The sequence below is a fragment of the Sander lucioperca genome, chromosome 22, assembly GCF_008315115.2.
Source record: "Sander lucioperca isolate FBNREF2018 chromosome 22, SLUC_FBN_1.2, whole genome shotgun sequence".
NCBI lineage: Eukaryota > Metazoa > Chordata > Actinopteri > Perciformes > Percidae > Sander > Sander lucioperca.
The window spans coordinates 25,173,848-25,192,863 of NC_050194.1; the positions used below are offsets into that span (position 1 = coordinate 25,173,848).

The window sequence follows — 19,016 nt, forward strand, 5'->3', positions numbered from 1 at the left end:
AAAAAAAATTCCGCCCAGAGAAAACGGCTGCCGGTGGCGGTGCAGCCACTTTGCTTAAGCACCATCCACATGTGAAATGTTTGGCAATAACTGAATTCCTATTGGGAAGATACAATGCATGCAACTTCAGTGTAGCGCAAATATATTTGGAAGGAATTTGAGCTTTGATCTTTATATTTTTTTCTCAGACAATTCAGAACTGTGATTTAAACAGAAGAGTTGCAGGTTGAAGAGTACACATGCATTAGAGCTGCAAAGATTCATCAACTATTAAATGAAATCGCCAACTATTTTTGATAACCGATTTATAGGTTTGAGTCATTTTTTACGATCGCAGCTTCTTAAATGTGAATATTTTCTAGTTACTTCACAATTTTCTATGGGCCCCTCCCCGCATCCACAGCTATTCATTCTAGCATCTTTTTGGGGGCCCTGGGTACTCAGTCCCCTTCCCCCCCCCAGTCCAACACCCCTGCCTCTGTGACAGTAAAGTCAATATCTTTGAGTGGACAAAGCAAGAAACACTGATCGACATTTTTCACCATTTTCTGACATTTTATAGACCAAACAACTAATTGATTAATCCAGAAAATAATCGACTAGATTAATCAACACTGAAACTAATTGTTAGTTGCAGCCCTAGCATGCATCATGCAATTAAGTGGAGCATGCAGCCTGCAATTAATGATATTATTTGCATCCACTATCTTGCAGTGCAAAGCTGTGCTACGGTGCAACACCGCTCCCTCCCTCATCTCATGTCAACAGTGAAATCTGGAAACCTGCTGCCATTAGGTTACTCCAGGTTGAACAGAGACCTGGATTTATGGGTCTCTTGTTTTCAGCACACACTCATCTTAGCTTTACTGCAACAAAAAAAAACAGTCACAGTAACATCTCACGGTTGCATCATATACCTCTGCTTGCATGCCTGATACAAAGCTAAAACAGAAACAGGATTTGTTGTAAAATGTCCTTAATATTGTTGCTATAGCTCTTGCAATCAGAGAAGTTGCTGCAGTCTGAATACATGCATGCTTACTCGGTCAATACCCCCCCTCCATGCTCTGAACAATTCTACTGTTATTGCAGCAACAAAACAAAAAAAGCCACTGTAGGCCTGGAATTGGACCAACAATTGGCCCGTCGAAACAGCAAATTTAGTATCCGTGCAGCTGAAAACGCAGCCTCACATTTGCATGACAAACGGGACATTTGTGCAGGGGAGCGACGGCCGGCTGAGGCTGTGGGGGGAGGGGGGGGGGGGGGGGGACACGAGCTGGGAGGGCCACTGTCATTCTGTCACATCGGACAGCCGAGCTCACACGAGCACTCAGCTCAGCACAGCACAGCACAGCACATCACAGCGCACAATGGTTAGGGCTTTAAAAAAAGTGTCCGGGCCACACAGGGCAGCGCTTGAGAAAGAGACGCAAGACTTAACATGCATCTGAGCCAAATGAAATGAGAATAGAAGGAAACCAGCAGCAGAGTGAAGGGACTCACTCCGACATGATTTCCATAAAACACAAGGACATGATGCTTATTTTTAGCTTTGCAGATTTGTACTCATTTCCTTGAGTGGTTGTAAGTTATACAACGCTTTAATGTTGTACAGTCTGTGTCTAAACAGTCTGTCTGATCAGACAGTTCCCTGTTTGATCGGGTTTTTGCCAATTTTTGGCCATTATATTCATGCAAAGTTATTGTCCAGCTGCTTGTGTTCAGACATCATTTAAACATTAAAACATCCAAGAAGATACAAGATTGTGCGAACTGTGTGAAAAAGGAGAAGTTGAGAATAAATCTTTTGTATTGTCCTTATTATGATGAGTTAAGAAGACCCATCTTAAATTAAACATCTCTCAAAAATTTGAAAATCTAAATCTATTATCACAAAAGCAGCAAAACAGCAGCAACTCTCACAAAAGACGAGCCGGAACTTGGGAGAATAAATGACGAATTGATTATCAAAAATGTTGATCATTAAAAAAAAAAAAAAAAAAAAAAACAGATTACCAAAAAGATTTTTCTGCAGCTCTCAATAACTATTTGTTTTTGATTGTTTTAAGATTATTATTTTTTTGGGCATTCTAGGCCTTTATTTCCGACAGGACAGCTGAAGACATGAAAGGGGAAGAGAGAAGGGGGAATGACATGCAGCAAAGCGCCGCTGCGTCGAGGACTAAGCCTCTTTATGTGGGCGCGCGATGTACCAGGAGAGCTACCCAGGCGCCCTCAAGAACTATTTCTATTAACATTACTAAGGGTTCATGCTTTCACACCGCCCCAGCAAAACTATTTATCGGGCCTCGAGGTGACTGACAGAAAGTCATTTTGTCCTTTTTTTGTCGTACTACAAAAAGTCAAGTCAACAACGTACTGTAGTGAATGATGGACCAATCGATTAATCAACCAAATGAATATTCCTTCAGCCTCTAGATCTGTGTGTGCGTTAAGGCTGCACAATATGTCGGGTTTTTTTTAAATCGTCATTGCGATATCAACTGGCGCAATAAACACATTGCGAAAGACACTCCTCCGGCACGTCCAGCTGGGAGGAGGCCTCGGGGAAGACCCAGGACTAGGTGGAGGGATTATATCTCCAACCTGGCCTGGGAACGCCTCGGGATCCCCCAGTCGGAGCTGGTTAATGTGGCTCGGGAAAGGGAAGTTTGGGGTCCCCTGCTGGAGCTGCTATCCCCGCGACCCGATACCTGATAAGCGGACGAAGATGGATGGATGGACTCTGAGATTTTTGACGTTAGTTGAAGGAAAATATCAGCAGAAAACTGCACTTTAAAACGTAGCTGTCATTCTTTCCAGTCATGTCTTTTATATTCAATTCAGTGTTCAATTTGCTCAATAAAATAAATTTTGGAAATGATTTCCTTTTGACTCGTAAATTCAACAAGCAGTTTGTTGTATTTAAGCACAATACTTGAAAGTAGAAGAAATGCACATCTGAGTACACTTTAATATCTCTTCATTTAACGCAAGTAATATCGTCATGGCGATCTTCAACCCACTTCCTCGTATCGTGCGGCCCTAGTGTCGTTTTCTGCGGCGTAAAACATCAATGAATGACAACAGAAACCTACTTCTGCTCTCAGGAAAGTCCCAAACCGACTCATTCATCTAGAGAAACAAAAAAAATGTCTGTGCATTATTCATCATGAACTGGCTGCAACAAGACAGTTCCTCTGTGTAGCTGGGCGGACAATTGACTGTTCCAGATAAACACTGTGAGGCTCTGACCATCGGGGGCTCTCGATCTGTTTATCTCTGTGTGTGTGTGTGTGTGTGTGTGTGTGTGTGTGTGCGTGCGTGTGCGTGCGTGTGCGTGTATATAGTTGCAAAGATTCATCGATTACTTGTCAACTATTAAATTAATCGCCAACTATTTTGATAATCGATTCATCCGTTTGAGTCATTTCTTTATGAAAAAAGTAAGTTCTCTGATTCCAGCTTCCTAAATGTGAATATGTTCTAGTTCCTTCTCTCCTCTGTGACAGTAAACTGAATATCTTTGAGTTGTCGACCAAACAACCCATGTGAACACTGATCGACATTTACGACCATTTTCTAACAATTTTTATACACCAAACAACTAATCGATCGATCGAGAAAATAATCAACACATTAATCGTCAATGAACCTAATCGGCAGTAGTGTTGCAGCCCTGTGTGTATGTGCGTGTGTGTTTGTGTGTGTGTTCTGCATGTTGTGCAATGAACCAGCCTCACTTTGGACTTCTTGGAAAACACAAGGGGAGGAAAAACGCCTGAGCTGCTTTCACTGCAGCTGCTTGTTTTTTCTCTGCAAGCGAGCAAGCTGCATTCACGGCCGATCTTTTAAAATGCTCTCAGGCTGCTCGTGCTAGTTGCCGAACAGCAATAGAGTTGGGGTCAAAGTGTGACATGCGTGTTTTCGTTTGCATGCTGAGAGGGAAAAATAGCTGAACATCTGTGGACAAGCAGCCACCCAGGGGTTTGACACATGTCCAGTAGCCTGCATGGACAGAAGCATGCAGCTGACAGAATGGGTCTGAACACTGACCGCCACTTGGAATGTGAAAGTACATTTACTCCAGTACTGTCCTTAAGTACACATTTAAGGTACAATTGTAGTATTATCTTTTCATGCCACTTTCTACTTCTACTCCGCTACATTTCAGAGAGAAATATTGTATTTTTTACTCCACTACATTCATCTGACAGCTTTAGTTACTTTACACATTAAGATGTTTGCACACAAAACATATATAGTTGGTCAAATATGATGTTTTTATTATTATAAATTAATACCCCACAATATATTGGGCCTACAAGTACAGCTGAAATGATTAGCCCATTAGACACTTTTACGTTTCCAGTTTCTAAAATGAGGATTTCACTGCATTGAGTACTTTTACTTTTAATACATTAAGTGCATCGTTGATAGGCTACTTCCACACTATTAGGAGTATTTTTACAGCGTGGTATTAGTAGTACTGCTACTTTTACTTAAGTCCAGGATCTGAATACTTCTTCCACCACTGCTCACAACACATTCTATTATTAGATTTCCATTTTTCTGTCCCAGAAACAGAAACAAATCAACAACCCCCCCCCCACACACACACACACACACCCCACCCCACCCAATGAACACTTCAACTTGACCCGCTGACAGCTGCAGGGCGGCTGTCACGTCAAGTTGCCCTCCTGCACCAAAACCCCTGCACGCGATACTATTTACCTTGAGCAATGTGCACGAGCCATGCATCAACTCGTGCAAGAGGTTTTTTTTATTTATTTTTTTTTTTTTTATTATTATTATTCTAAAGAGTTGCAGTGTCCTTCGTGTCTATATCTCGTGACTATTTAAAGGCGCCCTGTGCCAGTTAACGCTGCTAATATAGCGCCAACATGAGTGAGTACACACAGCACCGTCCTACCAGGAACTGTGTAAAGGGGAAGATCTTAAAACAGGAAATGCAACTGACCCCTTCTAAAACCATGTAACTTTCACATGCACCCCGGCCGTGTCCGAGCCACAGCGGGTGCATGTTGCAAACCGTGCAGCAGTGATTGCATATCGCTTGTTTGGTTTTTTTGCACAGATCGCTTTCATATTCTTACCTCCCTTTGGCTGAGACATTTCCCCTTTGCTTTGATGAGGGGGAGGGGAAGCACAAAAGACTTTGCCTTCTTTCTCACTCCCTCCCTCCATCGCCCTCGCACTGGAGCTTCGGCGGCTTGCCTTTTTGCAACCAAGATGCAAAAATACAAGCCTCGATCTTCATGCACTTGGAGCCTTTTTGCGTCCGAAGCGTGCGTGTCCGTGCAAAGAGCGACGGTACAATTGCACAGCCGCCGCAGACGACGGGAAAAGAGGTAATTTTTTTGCAAATGCACTGCAAAGAATTCTCCGCAGCACTTACATGATGGGCCAAGGCTGGCAGCTGAAAGCTCCTAACTTGGATCAGTGTGAGCCTCTACGAGAGAACGTTCTTCCTGCTTGGAACGCAAGGGATCCTGGGAAATGTAGTCTGCAGCGTCTAGGCAGCTGATTTATTTCCATATCCGAGCTGGGTTTGTTGAACTACTGGCGCTTTAAATACAGTGTGTTGTGCAGTGTCGATATGTGACATTTACTCATATAATACGCTTTAGTAAAAATAGCATCGGGTACATTTACTTTGAAATGTCAAAAGTTAAAGTTATTATCTCAAAAATGGTGAATATTGCTACTGATGTACTCATGTGTAAGCAGCTTTTATATATTGTTGCTGGTAAAGGTGGGGCTCGTTTTAAATACTTTAATAATTACATACTTGGATTTGGCGTGTGTGTGTGTGTGTGTGTGTGTGTGTGTGTGTGTGTGTGTGTGTGTGTGTGTGTGTGTGTGTGTGAGTGATGTTTGTCGGGTGACCATACAGATGTTTTTTTAATGTTATTTGTTGACTGTTGGAGCAGACGATGCAAGAAAATGTTCCGTGTGAACAGACAATAAAGTCTTATCTTATCTTATCTTATTCATTTATTTTAGTCTATTGTATTTACACATTATTCAAAAAAACAACTAATCTTGATCTTAAAAGTCGTAAAAGTCATTGTTTATTAGTGACTTTTTCTAAGTGTTTTTGTTTTAAATGATGATGATGTAAAGGTAGATGATTGGTTCCATGCCGATAGATTGTTTCAAAGACAAAAGGTTGGAAAGTTGTGTGTTCATATTTCTACATAAACACATGTAATGTGTGTGATATATGTTAACATAAATAAATAAAAAGTTTGTGTTTTCTGAAGAGAGGGAGCAGAATCACATCTTTATAGCGAAACTCATCATTCTCACACATTTCATTTGGATTTGCACAATCTTATTTAGGTATGTAGGCTACTGTTTGGTAATTTAATCTTAACAATGCCTTTATTTTTATAAGCCTACATTAAGACAATTATCAATCAATCAATCAATCAATCAATCAGACAGCTGAGATGGCGCAGTGGATATGACACATGGCTTTGGTGTGGGAGACCTGGGTTCGATTCCCACTGTGATACATCAACCAATGTGTCCCTGAGCAAGACACTTAACCCCTAGTTGCTCCAGAGGCGTGTTACCTCTGACATATATAGCAATTGGAAGTCTCCTTGGATAAAAGCGTAAGCTAAATGACATGTAATGTAATATAACAGCTGCAGCGGATTCAGAACGCTGCTGCTCGAGTCCTCACTAAGACCAAGAAAGTGGATCACATCACCCCAGTTCTGAAGTCTCTACACTGGCTTCCTGTGCCTCAAAGAATTAACTTCAAAATGCTTCCGTTGGTTTATCACTAAATGTATCGGAGCCAAAATACATTTCTGATCTGCTACTACATTATGAACCACCCAGACCTCTCAGGTGGTCTGGGACAGGTCTGCTTGTTGTCCCTAGAGTCAGAACTAAACAGGGGGAAGCAGCGTTTAGTTTTTATGCTCCACATATCTGGAACAAACTCCCAGAAAACTGCAGGTCCGCTGCCACTCTGTTCTTTTAAATCAAGGCTGAAGACCTTCTTTTTGTTGTTGCCTTTCTTTAAATAATTGTTCATTTCTTATACTGCACTATTTTATTCTCATTTTTATATTTTTAATTGTTTTTAACTGCTCTTTAATGTTTTATGTAAAGCACTTCGAATTGCTGTTGCTGAAATGTGCTGTACAATAAAGCTGCCTTGCCTTGCCTTGCCTTGCCTTATCATATCATGCACGTATCATATTGTGATTTTTTTCTTTCTGTCAACATCTATTGCATGTCTGTAATGTTGGGCTGTATAAATTAAATCGACTTGATTGAAGTCAAATGAACTGGTTTTGCATCTGTTGACGAGTGAGGTGATGAAAAGATGAAATCACAGCACAATCAGGACAATTTCAGTTTACTTTTCAAACTTTTGTAAAAATCTTTATTATCAGGTAACATTGATTAATGCAACAGTGAATCTAAGTAATGAACTAATAACAGGGTAATCTGACATCTACAGTAATGTGGTGTGAAGGCTTAGAAGAGTGGTTTTGTAAATACATTATGTAGCAAACCAGGGGAAACAGGCCAGACGTCCAAGACGGACTGTCATGGCGGCTCGTTCAGAATACGATCTCATATTGGACTAAAATAGTTCACCGAAACGTGTTTCTGAAAACATTTTAAGAGATGAATAGGCCGTGCAGTTGCTGAATCTGTCTGCATTTCAGATCGACAAAGGTCAGTTTAAAAGATTTTCGTCAGATTTTGAGAGACTCTTGTCACACTCTACCAATCAGATGGGTCATTTGAGTCCGACTGCCGGCAGTGCCCGCCCCGCCGATTATACATGTCAAATTGGCCAAAATGAAGGCCGACGGCCCCTCGGACGGACGACGGCACGGAACGCACCGAACAGACTCGAGTCACTGACCTCGCCAGACTGTCCGACGGCCGATTATCGGCTCGGTGTGTAGTAGGCTTTAGGATTTTGGCTGGAAAAAGGACTGACCTCTCGCTCTGCTTTAAACCCTCCCAGGACAACATCGCCTGAAAACCGACAGACCCGGACGGGAAGAATCCTAAGTTAAAGTTTGTTCCACTACCCTTTTCCTGACTAAGTTATTAAAGAACACTTTATGTTAAAGCCAACTGTCTCTGAGTTACCTATTTTTATTGTGAATCGGGCTTTCAAATCCCCTGGGTTGCTACAATGATGACTAAAGTAAAAAAGAAAGAAAACAACTAAAGTAAAAATGATGCCTGTTGGAGCACCTGAAGTCCAACAGGATGAACATTTGGTTCCCAGGAAGCTCTGACTTTGCCATTTGCAAGTCAGAAATGTGTGATCTAGGCCAAGGGCGTAGGTTTTGCTTCAACATTGGGGGGGGACACATTATAACCAGGGGCCTGGGGATCCTCCCCCAGAACACTTCATTTCCTGCATTCTGGTGAATTTGTATGCAACAATTTATGGAGCCAATGTCTTTATTTATGTGAAGGAAATCATTATTCTCCTGTATTGTTCAAAATCACACGTGTTTCGGGATGTTTTTTTTAAGGAATCATGAACATCTCAATTACAAATCTGTTTTTGCAAAGCCAGAAGTTCCAATGTTTAAATCTACATGAAATAACATCTGTATTTTTCACGCTCCTGTTGTGTTCTTTAAAGGGTAACTACCATTTTTTTTTCAACCTGGACCCCATTTCCCCATGCATTTGTGTCTAATAGGCTGATGTGACCAAAAATCTTTTAAATTGGTCCAGTATTGAGCGAGATCGCAATGATGGGCCGGCGCGTACCGTGCTGCAAAGTAACCTAATAGGGCAATTGTGGCTTTTTGTCCAATAAAAGTGTTTTTTTTTTTTTTTGTTGCTACTGACAGGCTCAGATTGTTACTAAAAGCGTCTGACAACATTATTGATCTCAGGACGTGACTTTTTCGTGCGGATGGTGAAACGCGAGTCGAGGAAATGAAATGCTGCGTTATTGACTTTAGACCAGGTTTTTGTTGGTCAATGGCGCGATCACTTTCTGCTGCCTCAATATAGCAATACACCAAGAATGCACCTGAACACACCTCCCTGTAAGACCAGCACGCCCAGAATGCACCTGAACACACCTCCCTGTAAGACCAGCACGCCCATGGGCGCACAGATGGGCGCAGGTGCATTTGCTATTTAAATTACGTGGGCGCTGGACGGGAAACTGACAACTGCGTCAGTCTTAAACTAGCAAAGATACTTGCATCGGCAAGTCCGATCAACTTGTTGACATGTATGCGGTTGAAACAGCTTACATGTTACCAGTTTAAACCTCAATATCTAGATGTAGTTTGAACTACAAATCCCCAAATCAGTGCTTACTGGGTGAGGAATTACAACTGTGACCTTTAAATGTAAATTATGTAAAATAGCACCAAAAATACAGAGAAAATGTAGCAGGAATAGAACCTCAAGAGTAAAGGATAAGGTTGGCGATATTCTATATTTTTTCTTATTGTCAAACAAATCCCATGAAAAGACTGAAACCTACAATGTGTATTGTATGTGTGTGTTTTTCCGACTACCCGCCTATGGCTCTCAGCCCCAAGAACATTGGTTCCTACTGAAATCTTTAAAAACAATTAAAAGAAAAAAGGCTCACAAATATATCTTTTTGTTTTTTTAAATGCTCAGTAATTTCCTGAAACAGCTGGTCACTGTAGTTTTTAGCAAACATCACTCAAACAGTAGTAAATAGCGTATATGTTGGGAACTATTTTCAGCGGCGGATTAATCCCCATTTGGTGCTCTAGTGAGTATTTGTGGCAGCAAGACGGTGTGTGTGAGATTGAGTCAAAATAAACTACAGTGTGTGTGTTCATCTGGGGGACATGTGTACATGTGTAAATCATACACATGTCCCCCAGTGCAAGAGTGTGGCTCTTTGGTGTGTTTTTAACAACAATGGAGCTCTATGGCACAGAGGAAGAAGATATACAGTATATCAGGCTGTGATACAAACACAAGACTAGTTAGTGGATACAGTCACTGTTGTTTTGGTCTTTTCGTGGAATATGTTGACAGTAAGAAAAATATAAACACACGTTTCATCATGACTTTACACTCATGTTACATTATGATTTACAAAATGCTCTGAGATAGTCATGAGTCAAGCTTTGGTGTGTTAGTTGCCCAATGAAAACAGCAGTTATATGAGGCGAGACAAATGATCCAAACGTCACACACGAGGAGGATTCAGATCCCCACGATGTGATATGAGTGAGATGTCGCTTCACCATAAATGTATATATACACTGTATATATATATATATACGTAGATGCCGCATCTGGCTTGTGAGATGCATCTCTGCCGCCGCCATCTTGGGACAGACATCTGACCCTTTCTGACCATGGAGACTCATAAAAACTAAACTTTAATGCAACTTTTGTGCTATGGAATAACATTATACAGGTGAAAAAAATGTGTTTTGTAATATTTTACTGTTACGAACGTCTTCAATTTAATATCACAAAAGGTAACGTTAATCTTTCTTTAAAGCTAACATAAAGTTAGCTTAAGTGACTGTCCTGATACTGAATTAAGCTAATGCTAGTTTGGGTCAGGTCGACGTATCACTCCAGTAAATAGCAGCGGCAAATGCGTTATCTACGTATACATATACTGTATCTATGTCGCTTCACAAGGTTGGATTGTGTTGAGTGAGATGAGTGAGGAGGTCGGAGGCTTAGTTCTTGCTGGTTAGAAGGGTTTGGTACAGCGGCTTCACCACAATATGGAGGAAGAGCGAGCTATCGATGAGGTATTCCGACGTCCGGCGGTACAGGTCAGCTTCGACCAAGAAATCGCCGTTTTCTTCTGTGCTCTGGTGGAAGTTGTAGACATGTTTCACCACCACTTTCCCATGCTGCTGAGCCATCACAAGCACCGTCTTCTGGAAGTTCACCCCGGCGAAATCTGCGCTGGATGTGGCCGGCGTTATGATGATGCGAGGGCTCCCTCCATCAACACGTGTCGGCTGCATGGCGCCCGTCTCCGTGTACATCGGCCTCATGCTGAGGGGTAACCAGCGTGGCGAGAACATGGCGTTCCAAGTCACCCGCTTGCTGGAGTCATGGCCACTGGGCCCCAGCTGGGTCTGGAAGCTGGTGCTGCGGTCGTCTCGCGAGGGGTTGCTGATGATCCAGGCAGACCCCCACACTGACGACAGGTAGTTCCTGGGCATGAAGAGGCTGCAGTTCACGTCAAAGTATTTGGCCATGGCCAGTGGCGACGCAGAGTGAAACTGGTAGGACATGTAGAGCAGGTCACGCACCGACTCCTGATAGCGAGCCAGGACCGATGACTGGGTCTGCAGGCGGAAGAGCTCCCGTGGTGGCATCATGGCATAACGTACGGCTCTCAATGCGTTCTCCGCTGTCAAACTGTCCGGCTCATTCTGAATAATCCAGGCCTCCAGCGCAGCAAAGAGCTCCATCTCACTCTGCAGGACGAGGTCCGAGCGCTGCAGCAGGGCCATGAGCAGCTGGCTGCTGATGGTCACCCACTCTCCGCTCCGCAGCACCGACGACAGGTTCCAGGCCATGAACTGAAGACAGCTGTCCCTCAGAGTCACGTCGCCGGCCTGCAGGGCGTACTCGTACCAGCCCGCCACGTGTCCCGAGGAGGACTCCCGTGCCACATTCTGGCTCATGTACTGGGTAATGCCCTGCTGGAGACCCATCACTTGGTACTTAGTGGCCAGCTTGTGTAAAGGTATCGCCTGGTCCAGACGCAGAGAAAGCTCTCCACAGTACAGATACCTGCTCAGAGAGAGGAAGGAGAGGTTGAGTGTTGGAGTATTTGAAGCACAACATTTACTTTTTGAACCTACTTGACAACATGCATACAGAATGGGACCATTGAGCCTAAAACCGCTGTCACAAAAATGTTTTAACCTCTATCAAGACTAGGGCAGGTAATCTTTCAAAAAATGTTTTCAAAACTTCCATAACAATACTTTTTTGATACCAATGTTATAAAATCCATTTTAACAAAAATAAATTGCAACATTACACATTGCGGCACAAATCTTTTCATTTATTTTTCAGCTTCTACTACATGAGCCCATCTCTGTGTAATGTAGAGTTTTACCTGCGTGTCTCTACGACGTGTAACGTTAAACAGCCAATCACAGACATTATTAGATCTTGGTAGAAGCATGCTGCATACTTATTGGCTCACTGACACTGAGGAGATTTGCGAAGGTATTAAAATTTGTTATTGAATGATGAGGCATTTTTCGATACTCGATACTAAGGAGGCAATTAGGTCGGTGCCTAAAAAGTTACCCAGCCCTAATCAAGACCTACTATTCTAAAGCTGCGACAACTTATTTTGGACACTTGGGGGCAAAATAACACACTATAGAGCTCAGTAGTGGTCTCCCACTTTTTTAACGGCTCCGGTTCCGGAAGTGATTTTCCCCATTTCAATATCTTTATTGATGTTTCAGAAAATTATTATATAAATAGTTTTACACCTAGAACCAAGCCAACCAGCTACGAGATGACTCGTGACCATAAAACATTTGATTTGGCTCAAAAGAACACTTTAAAAGGTCCAGTGTGTAACGTGTTTAGTTGTTCATTATTAAAATCTGTGTTGCCCGTTCACAAACTTGTCCTTTTTCATGAATATTTACCACCACCATCAATTCCATCAAGTATTCCTATTGGCTTGAAATTTTACATTTGCATTTGCATGAACTGGGGTAGACGCTCCATATTCATGCTCCATCTTGAAATACGTTAGCCGGTAAGGGACGTACAGGACATACTGCTCCGCCTTTTGCATTTTCGCTGTCACATGATAAACTCACAGGTGCTGCTAATGCTGCTAATGGGTATCATAGCTTCCCAGCCCCGGCAAGTTTGAAGCATAGGAAGAAGGAAACATGGAGGACCACACGTATTCAAAATCCAAATTTCAGGAACAGGAGTCTTGAAAAAAAATGATATTGAAAAGAGCAAGAGACCGGCTTTTTGAAGTGTGAAGGCTACCGTAGCTGTAATACGTACTTTGAACTGCGTGGTGCGAGAGAGTTGATTGCGATATATGATCTCAACGCTAGATGGGAGAAATTCCCACACATTGGACCTTTAAACACGGCAAAAAAAAGGCAAAAGTACAAGACTGAGTACATAAAGCATAGACTTCAGTGGTAGCAGCTTGCTAGCCGTTCGCAGTTTCATGGGTGCGGTAAACATTTCCATGGTAACAGCGAGCTTTGCCAATTAAGGATGTTGCTGTTACGCTTAGGATTGTGGGTAGTGTAGTACTTCTCCACTGTCTCAGTGCTAAAAGAGGCAAAAAAAACTTTGTACAGCTTCAGAGTCGGGTGATAATTCTCTGTTCCGTTTCAAAACACACAGCCATTTCATTCATTGTTTATATGCAAATACTGATTAGTGCAGCTTTAAATGACTGTGTTACTCTCAGACTGATTTCCGTTATTACTTTTAATTTGCCGTCCAGTTTACAATATGAACAAGGAGATTTGATCAGTGTGGCAGAAGGCAGGTCTACTGTAGTTCAGGTTTTGATCAATGTCATTAGCATTTAAAATAAAAAATTGATTTTGTTATTGATTGCTGTTGCAGCCCAGGCTTCTCAATGTCTTATTGCTATACCGCCACAGCAGCTGCTATTGTGCAACCCAGCAGTTCACCGATCGGCCAATTTGTTTTAATGTTGGGACTCATTGATTGTTTGTCTCAGATGCAGGACTGTAGTTGCAGAGTCCATCCCTCCAGAGGGCATGGTAACTCAATCTAACTCTCACAGAGTCCCCTAATGTCGAGATGAAAGCGTGTTCTCACCTGATGAACTTGTCAAACACGGCAGCGCAGTCGGAGCTCTCTTTCAGGACCAACGTGCTGCCGTTGCGGCTCAGCAGGATCTCGTCGAACACGGGGCTCTGCAGGGAGAGCACCAGCGAGTGAGACTGGATCACCTTCACCTCGTCCGCACTGGGCGTCTCTACCCTGAGCGACACGTCACTGCCGTTCCCCTGAGCCAGCAGGGCCTCCAGGCGCTGCACCAGGGTCAGGGAGTGGCTGATGTTGTCCCCGCCGCCGCCACTTCCATCCTGGGCCTTGTCACCTTTCAGCATGGCTGGTGGAGCGGAAAAGAAGGAGGAATATGTCGAGTTATAACTAGAGATGATCTGATACCAGCGTGTCATATATTTGATTATGTTTTAACAGCTGTATACTGCTATCCCTGTATGGATGTGATAGGATTTCTATCTTTGTTGTTTAGCCTGGCTCAGGTTAAACTTTTTGTGAAACATGAACAAACACAAACAATGAATGCCACAGAACTTTATTATCCAGTTTGTCAGTCAGTCATAACGGAAAAAGAACATAAAAAAATACTTCAAATTATATTTTCTTCGGGCTAAATTATGTGGTATCAGATCGGTGCATAAACTCATGTACTCGCCGATAACGATATCTAAGGATTTTCCAATACTGGTATCGGTACATCTCTAGTTACAACATCGGATCTTTATTTTTATTTGTTTTTAGTCTATTTTATTCACCCATTATTAGAAAACAACTAATATTAATCTTGATCTTAGCCCTTGTATTTTCCTCGGCTCAAATTTGACCCGTTTTCAAAAGTTTCTATATCAAAAATATGGGTTTCTTTAAACCAAATTGCCCAAAAATAACATGGATGGTTCCATACACGAAACAGTCTGTCATTATCCATCAACATATGTTCCTCGGATCTTATGAAATAATTTATAATTTCTGGGGGTTTTAAACTAAAAAAATGAGATATAATTGCATATAAATGAGGTTTGTTGACCATGAATTCCAAAAAATAAGTGTAAAACTAGTGGTAGTAAGTTGGAATGACAATGGCTAAGAAGATGTAATACAGAATTAGGTGATCATTTTTTACTAAACAGGCAAAACAGACCATAACAAGTGCATGGTCAACAGGAACACAACACAAGCGTTAAAAGTCTTAAGTCATTGTTTATTAGTGACTTTTTCAAAAATAAAGTTAAAAATGTCAAAGGTGCTGTACGTAGGATTGTAAAGATCCAGGACTTAGCCAACAAATTTGAACATCAACGACTTCTCAGTCGTCAGTTTGCTAAAGCCAAAAACTGTCTCCTAAGCCCCTCCCCCCACAAGGGAGAATGAATGCGTGTTCATGAGCAGTGATTGACACGCAGTTAGACACCCCCCCCTGGCCCTGATTGGTGCATCTGAACAGGAGCGGTGGATTTTTGCATATTGCACTACAGGTAGGTGCAGCCAGAGGAGCTGGATTTTTGACCTGCTTCATGTAGTTCTACTGGATCATAGGGTCAGTTTCAGCAAATATGACAGAAAGTTAGTTTTATAAGGCTTACCTACTGCACCTTTAATGTAGATGTAGATTGGTGTGATGCCGGTAGATTGTTTTCAAAAAGAAAAATGTAAAAAAAAAAGTTCTGGGCAAGTCTTGGGTCATGTGTTCATATTTCTACATAAACACACAGGTCTGATCTATGTTCACTTAAAAAAAAAAAAAAGTTTGTGTTTTCTGAAGAGAACAAGTAGGTGATAGATTAAAGAAAGACTCCAAAAATGTAAAAAAGCAAACAAAAGCAAAGATTAAAAAGGTTTCATGGCATGTCATTTATTTATTGGGTCAGACAGTAGGGCAGTATCATCCAATTCCATGCCATTGATCAGTCCAGCTGCACCCACTGAGGGATTGTGGGTCATGTTTAATTAAAGCTTTGTCTCAGCTGAGGCGGTTTTAGCACACCACCCCTCCTCCACCTCCTCTCCGCTGCACACTACTCTGTGTTACTGCAACTGCCAGGATCTGAGCCTTGATCAGCAAAGTGTGGTTCCTCTTTCTGATTCTTAATAAATATTTGGCACTTCCTTTCCCGCTGATAAAAACGGAAGACGACACAAACTCAGTTGTTGGCCGTGATGTTCCCTTTAAATCACTGTGCAGCCTGTTTACGTAGCAGGAGGTATCCAGTCATAGTAAGTCAGGCAGAGATCTCTTTGTCTGGGTGAAAACAAAAATGATTTCACTAAGGTCTAAAGCTAAGATGAAGGAAGGTATTAAAAGGCCAGTTCACCCAAAAAATAAAGAGAATAAAGTTGAAATATTTTGAGAACTTAGTCGTAATATCATAAAGTCTGTCGTAGTAAATAGTTACGAAAACTCTGTCTGCTTTTACCCGTCGAAATAGGAGATGGAGATGTACATAACCTGAAGTTACAGGTTCCACCGATAAGTACATTATTAGGGGCTGTGTGGAAATGATTTGGGTGGAGAGGAGGAATGAATGGTATGTTTGCCCTTATATTTAATATATTTGGAAATTGGTTCAGTTGGCTCTTGATATAATGGGCATAATAAAACCCAGATACAGCAGCCCAGCCTCCTAAAAATTACGTTCCCATACAACTAAACGGCATTTGTTTTTTGACGTATCACCAATATGTTTTTAATCAAAAGTCAGCATAATATGGAAGAGTGGATGGACGGCTCACACAAAAACACGAGACCGCCCTTCTCGTCCCGTGTAAAAACCAAAAGACTTATTTTAACTTATGTACGTAATTTGAAGTTACGTGACGAATGTACTTATTTTGACACCAACCCACCATCTTTTCCTAAACCTAACCAAGTACTTTTGTTTCAGTTCATGACATCAACCATGTGTCTAAAACTTCAACCGTTTCACACCGTGGGCCTCTCAATGGGACGAGGATGTGTTGAATCAAGTGTAATCTGTAATCTTTTTATGTTTTAACATTTTTTTAGGAGACCGGATTGGATACAGAGACTGGACAATTGTCCTCTGCATATAACAAAGCCCAGCATGATATATGATGTAACAAATAAACTGTATATATTCAAGGGTAAGCTGAATTAAAATATAAATCTACAGTGGCAAAAAACACCCTTCACTGCTGTGCTGCTCTCCCAAAAACAGCCCAAGTATCCTCGTCCTCGTCCTCTTGTGACCCCCCCCTTTCCTTCCCTAATAATTTTCATACCGTCACTTATTTTATTTCTTAAGTAGAAAGTTGTTCCAATGAATTCATAGCCATATCTGTGGTTTTGGGTGAATCAACCCTTCAAAATTCAAATGCAACACTGTAAACTAATCATTTTCATGAAGAGGAATCTGTCGGTAATTACTATTTTTACTTTACTACTATTACTCATTTACAATAATGCCTCTGACACACACACACACACACACATTCTTTGTATTGCAGCACATTAAAAAGAAGCATGACTAGATCAGACTACAAATTAGCCAACACAACCCCATCCTGCCAAATCATGTTGGAGTTATTATGAGTGAGCGTGCAGCTGCAGCAGCACTGAACACTTACTCACCTGCAGCAGCTTCCCCCAAGTGCAGACACAGAGCCAAAAACAGCATCCCAACATGGATCCGAACAACTTGTTTCACCATCTTTTCTCCTTCCTCCCGTCTGTCCTGTCTGGATTTCTGTCGACTCTGCTGTGGAGGACGATGGGGGTCTGTGTCTGAATGTGGGACAGGGGTTCTCCTCGCCACATCTGGCCCACCACACACACACACACACACACACACACACACACACACACACACACACACACACACACACACACACACGATCGATTGGTGGGTGGAAACAGGCCTGGGTTGTTTCCATGACTACCACTTTGATTCTGACTTTCCTATCCTTGGGTATTAACAATTGCTGCATAGCATTGATTTGATGGGGGGACTGCTGTGGACCGGGGGAGTCAGGAGGGGGAAGATGAGACACAGCTGGGATGTTCAAAGGTTTGAGTAAAAAGAGTTTTTTGATCTGTAGATTGAGAACTAATCCGTCTTCATCACGTTTCAGAAAAACGCTCCCATAGGTCGTTTGTTCAAGCAACAATTACGACTCATCTTTAGGTTTCTAGTGGCGGCGCCCTCTAGTGGACGTAGTTAACCCTTGTGTTGTCTTCCCGTCGACCAGGAAACTCTGTTTTTCTGGGTCAAAATTTAAAATACAAACTTTTTTTTCAACGTTTTGGTTGCCTTTTCCACACTTTTGACGCTTTTCCTGATGTTTTTGTCACTTCTTTCGTTGTTTTTAATCACTTTTTTTGTCGTTTGTCACTTTTGTCAATGTTTTTGAAGCCTTTCCGGCAGTTTTGTCACTTTTTTCCAATTTTTTTGTCACTATTTCCAAAGTTCTTGTCGATTTTTTCTGCGCTTTTTGACGTTGTTGTTGTTTTTCCCCCCCACGCTTTTGATTATTTTTTTTTCAAATGCTATAAAATTGAAAAAAAAAAAAAAAAATTCAATGAAAGTAGTGAACTGATCATTTATTTTACTTGTGAAGAGCGTTGTAGGGAACCATCCAAGTTATTTTTTGTTTTGACAATTTGGTTGAAAGAAACCCAAATTTCTGATTTAGAAACTTTCTGAAAATGGGTTAAATTTGACCTGAGGACAACAGGAGGGTTAATTATGACGTGAGCAAAGCAAAAAGTAAGCTGACAAAGTTTCTTTATTTCTTTATTCACACGTCACCTTCCTATCATTAAAACATAATTTCAGCAGGTACAATGATCATATGTAGGCCGTGTGAAATGGGGGAACCCCAAATAAGCTACTGAAATCTTTTCGGAGGGAGCCTGATAACAATAAACATACAAACCTACATCAGAGAATATACAGACACTAAAAACTGAATTCACAATAGACACAACACAGACAAATAGCACAAAATACAGACGATCCCAGTACAAATGTAACACTTAACCCTCCTGTTGGACTCCTGCCCAATTTGACCCGTTTTCAAAGTTTCTATATCAGAAATTTGGGTTTCTTTCAACCATATTTCTCCAAAAAAAAATAACTGACTGAAGTTGGCTAGAAGCCTAGATGTAACAGAATTGGGTAATAATTCATACTTTATGCTTTACAAACAGGCAAACCAGAGGAGGACAG

At 41.7% G+C, this 19,016-nt stretch overlaps 2 protein-coding genes across 4 annotated transcripts in view; both read right to left on the bottom strand.

Annotated features, from left to right (window-relative positions):
• Positions 1–5,552, bottom strand: part of map2k6 (mitogen-activated protein kinase kinase 6) — a 32,850-nt gene extending 27,298 nt beyond the window's left edge. Inside the window, exon 1 of the mRNA XM_031315123.2 lies at positions 5,124–5,552. Within this exon, the coding sequence (XP_031170983.1) occupies positions 5,124–5,214 (91 nt within the window). The 5' untranslated portion in view covers positions 5,215–5,552. The remainder of the gene's footprint in view (positions 1–5,123) is intronic.
• Positions 5,553–9,658: 4,106 nt separating this feature from the next.
• Positions 9,659–17,621, bottom strand: LOC116061471 (BTB/POZ domain-containing protein 17). 3 transcript variants are annotated; one of them, XM_035997790.1, is made up of 4 exons: positions 17,420–17,621; positions 13,861–14,155; positions 10,726–11,802; positions 9,659–9,896 (listed from the first exon to the last, which is right to left on the bottom strand). In XM_035997790.1, exons 1-3 carry the CDS (start codon positions 17,496–17,498, stop codon positions 10,728–10,730), a joined length of 1,449 nt encoding a protein of 482 aa, XP_035853683.1. In that variant the 5' UTR covers positions 17,499–17,621; the 3' UTR covers positions 9,659–9,896; positions 10,726–10,727. The 3 variants fall into 3 exon arrangements, with proteins under 3 accessions (XP_035853683.1, XP_031171559.1, XP_031171558.1); XM_031315699.1 differs by having other exon boundaries at positions 9,659–11,802; positions 17,420–17,510; positions 17,543–17,605; XM_031315698.2 differs by having other exon boundaries at positions 9,659–11,802.
• Between the last annotated feature and the right edge of the window lie 1,395 nt (positions 17,622–19,016).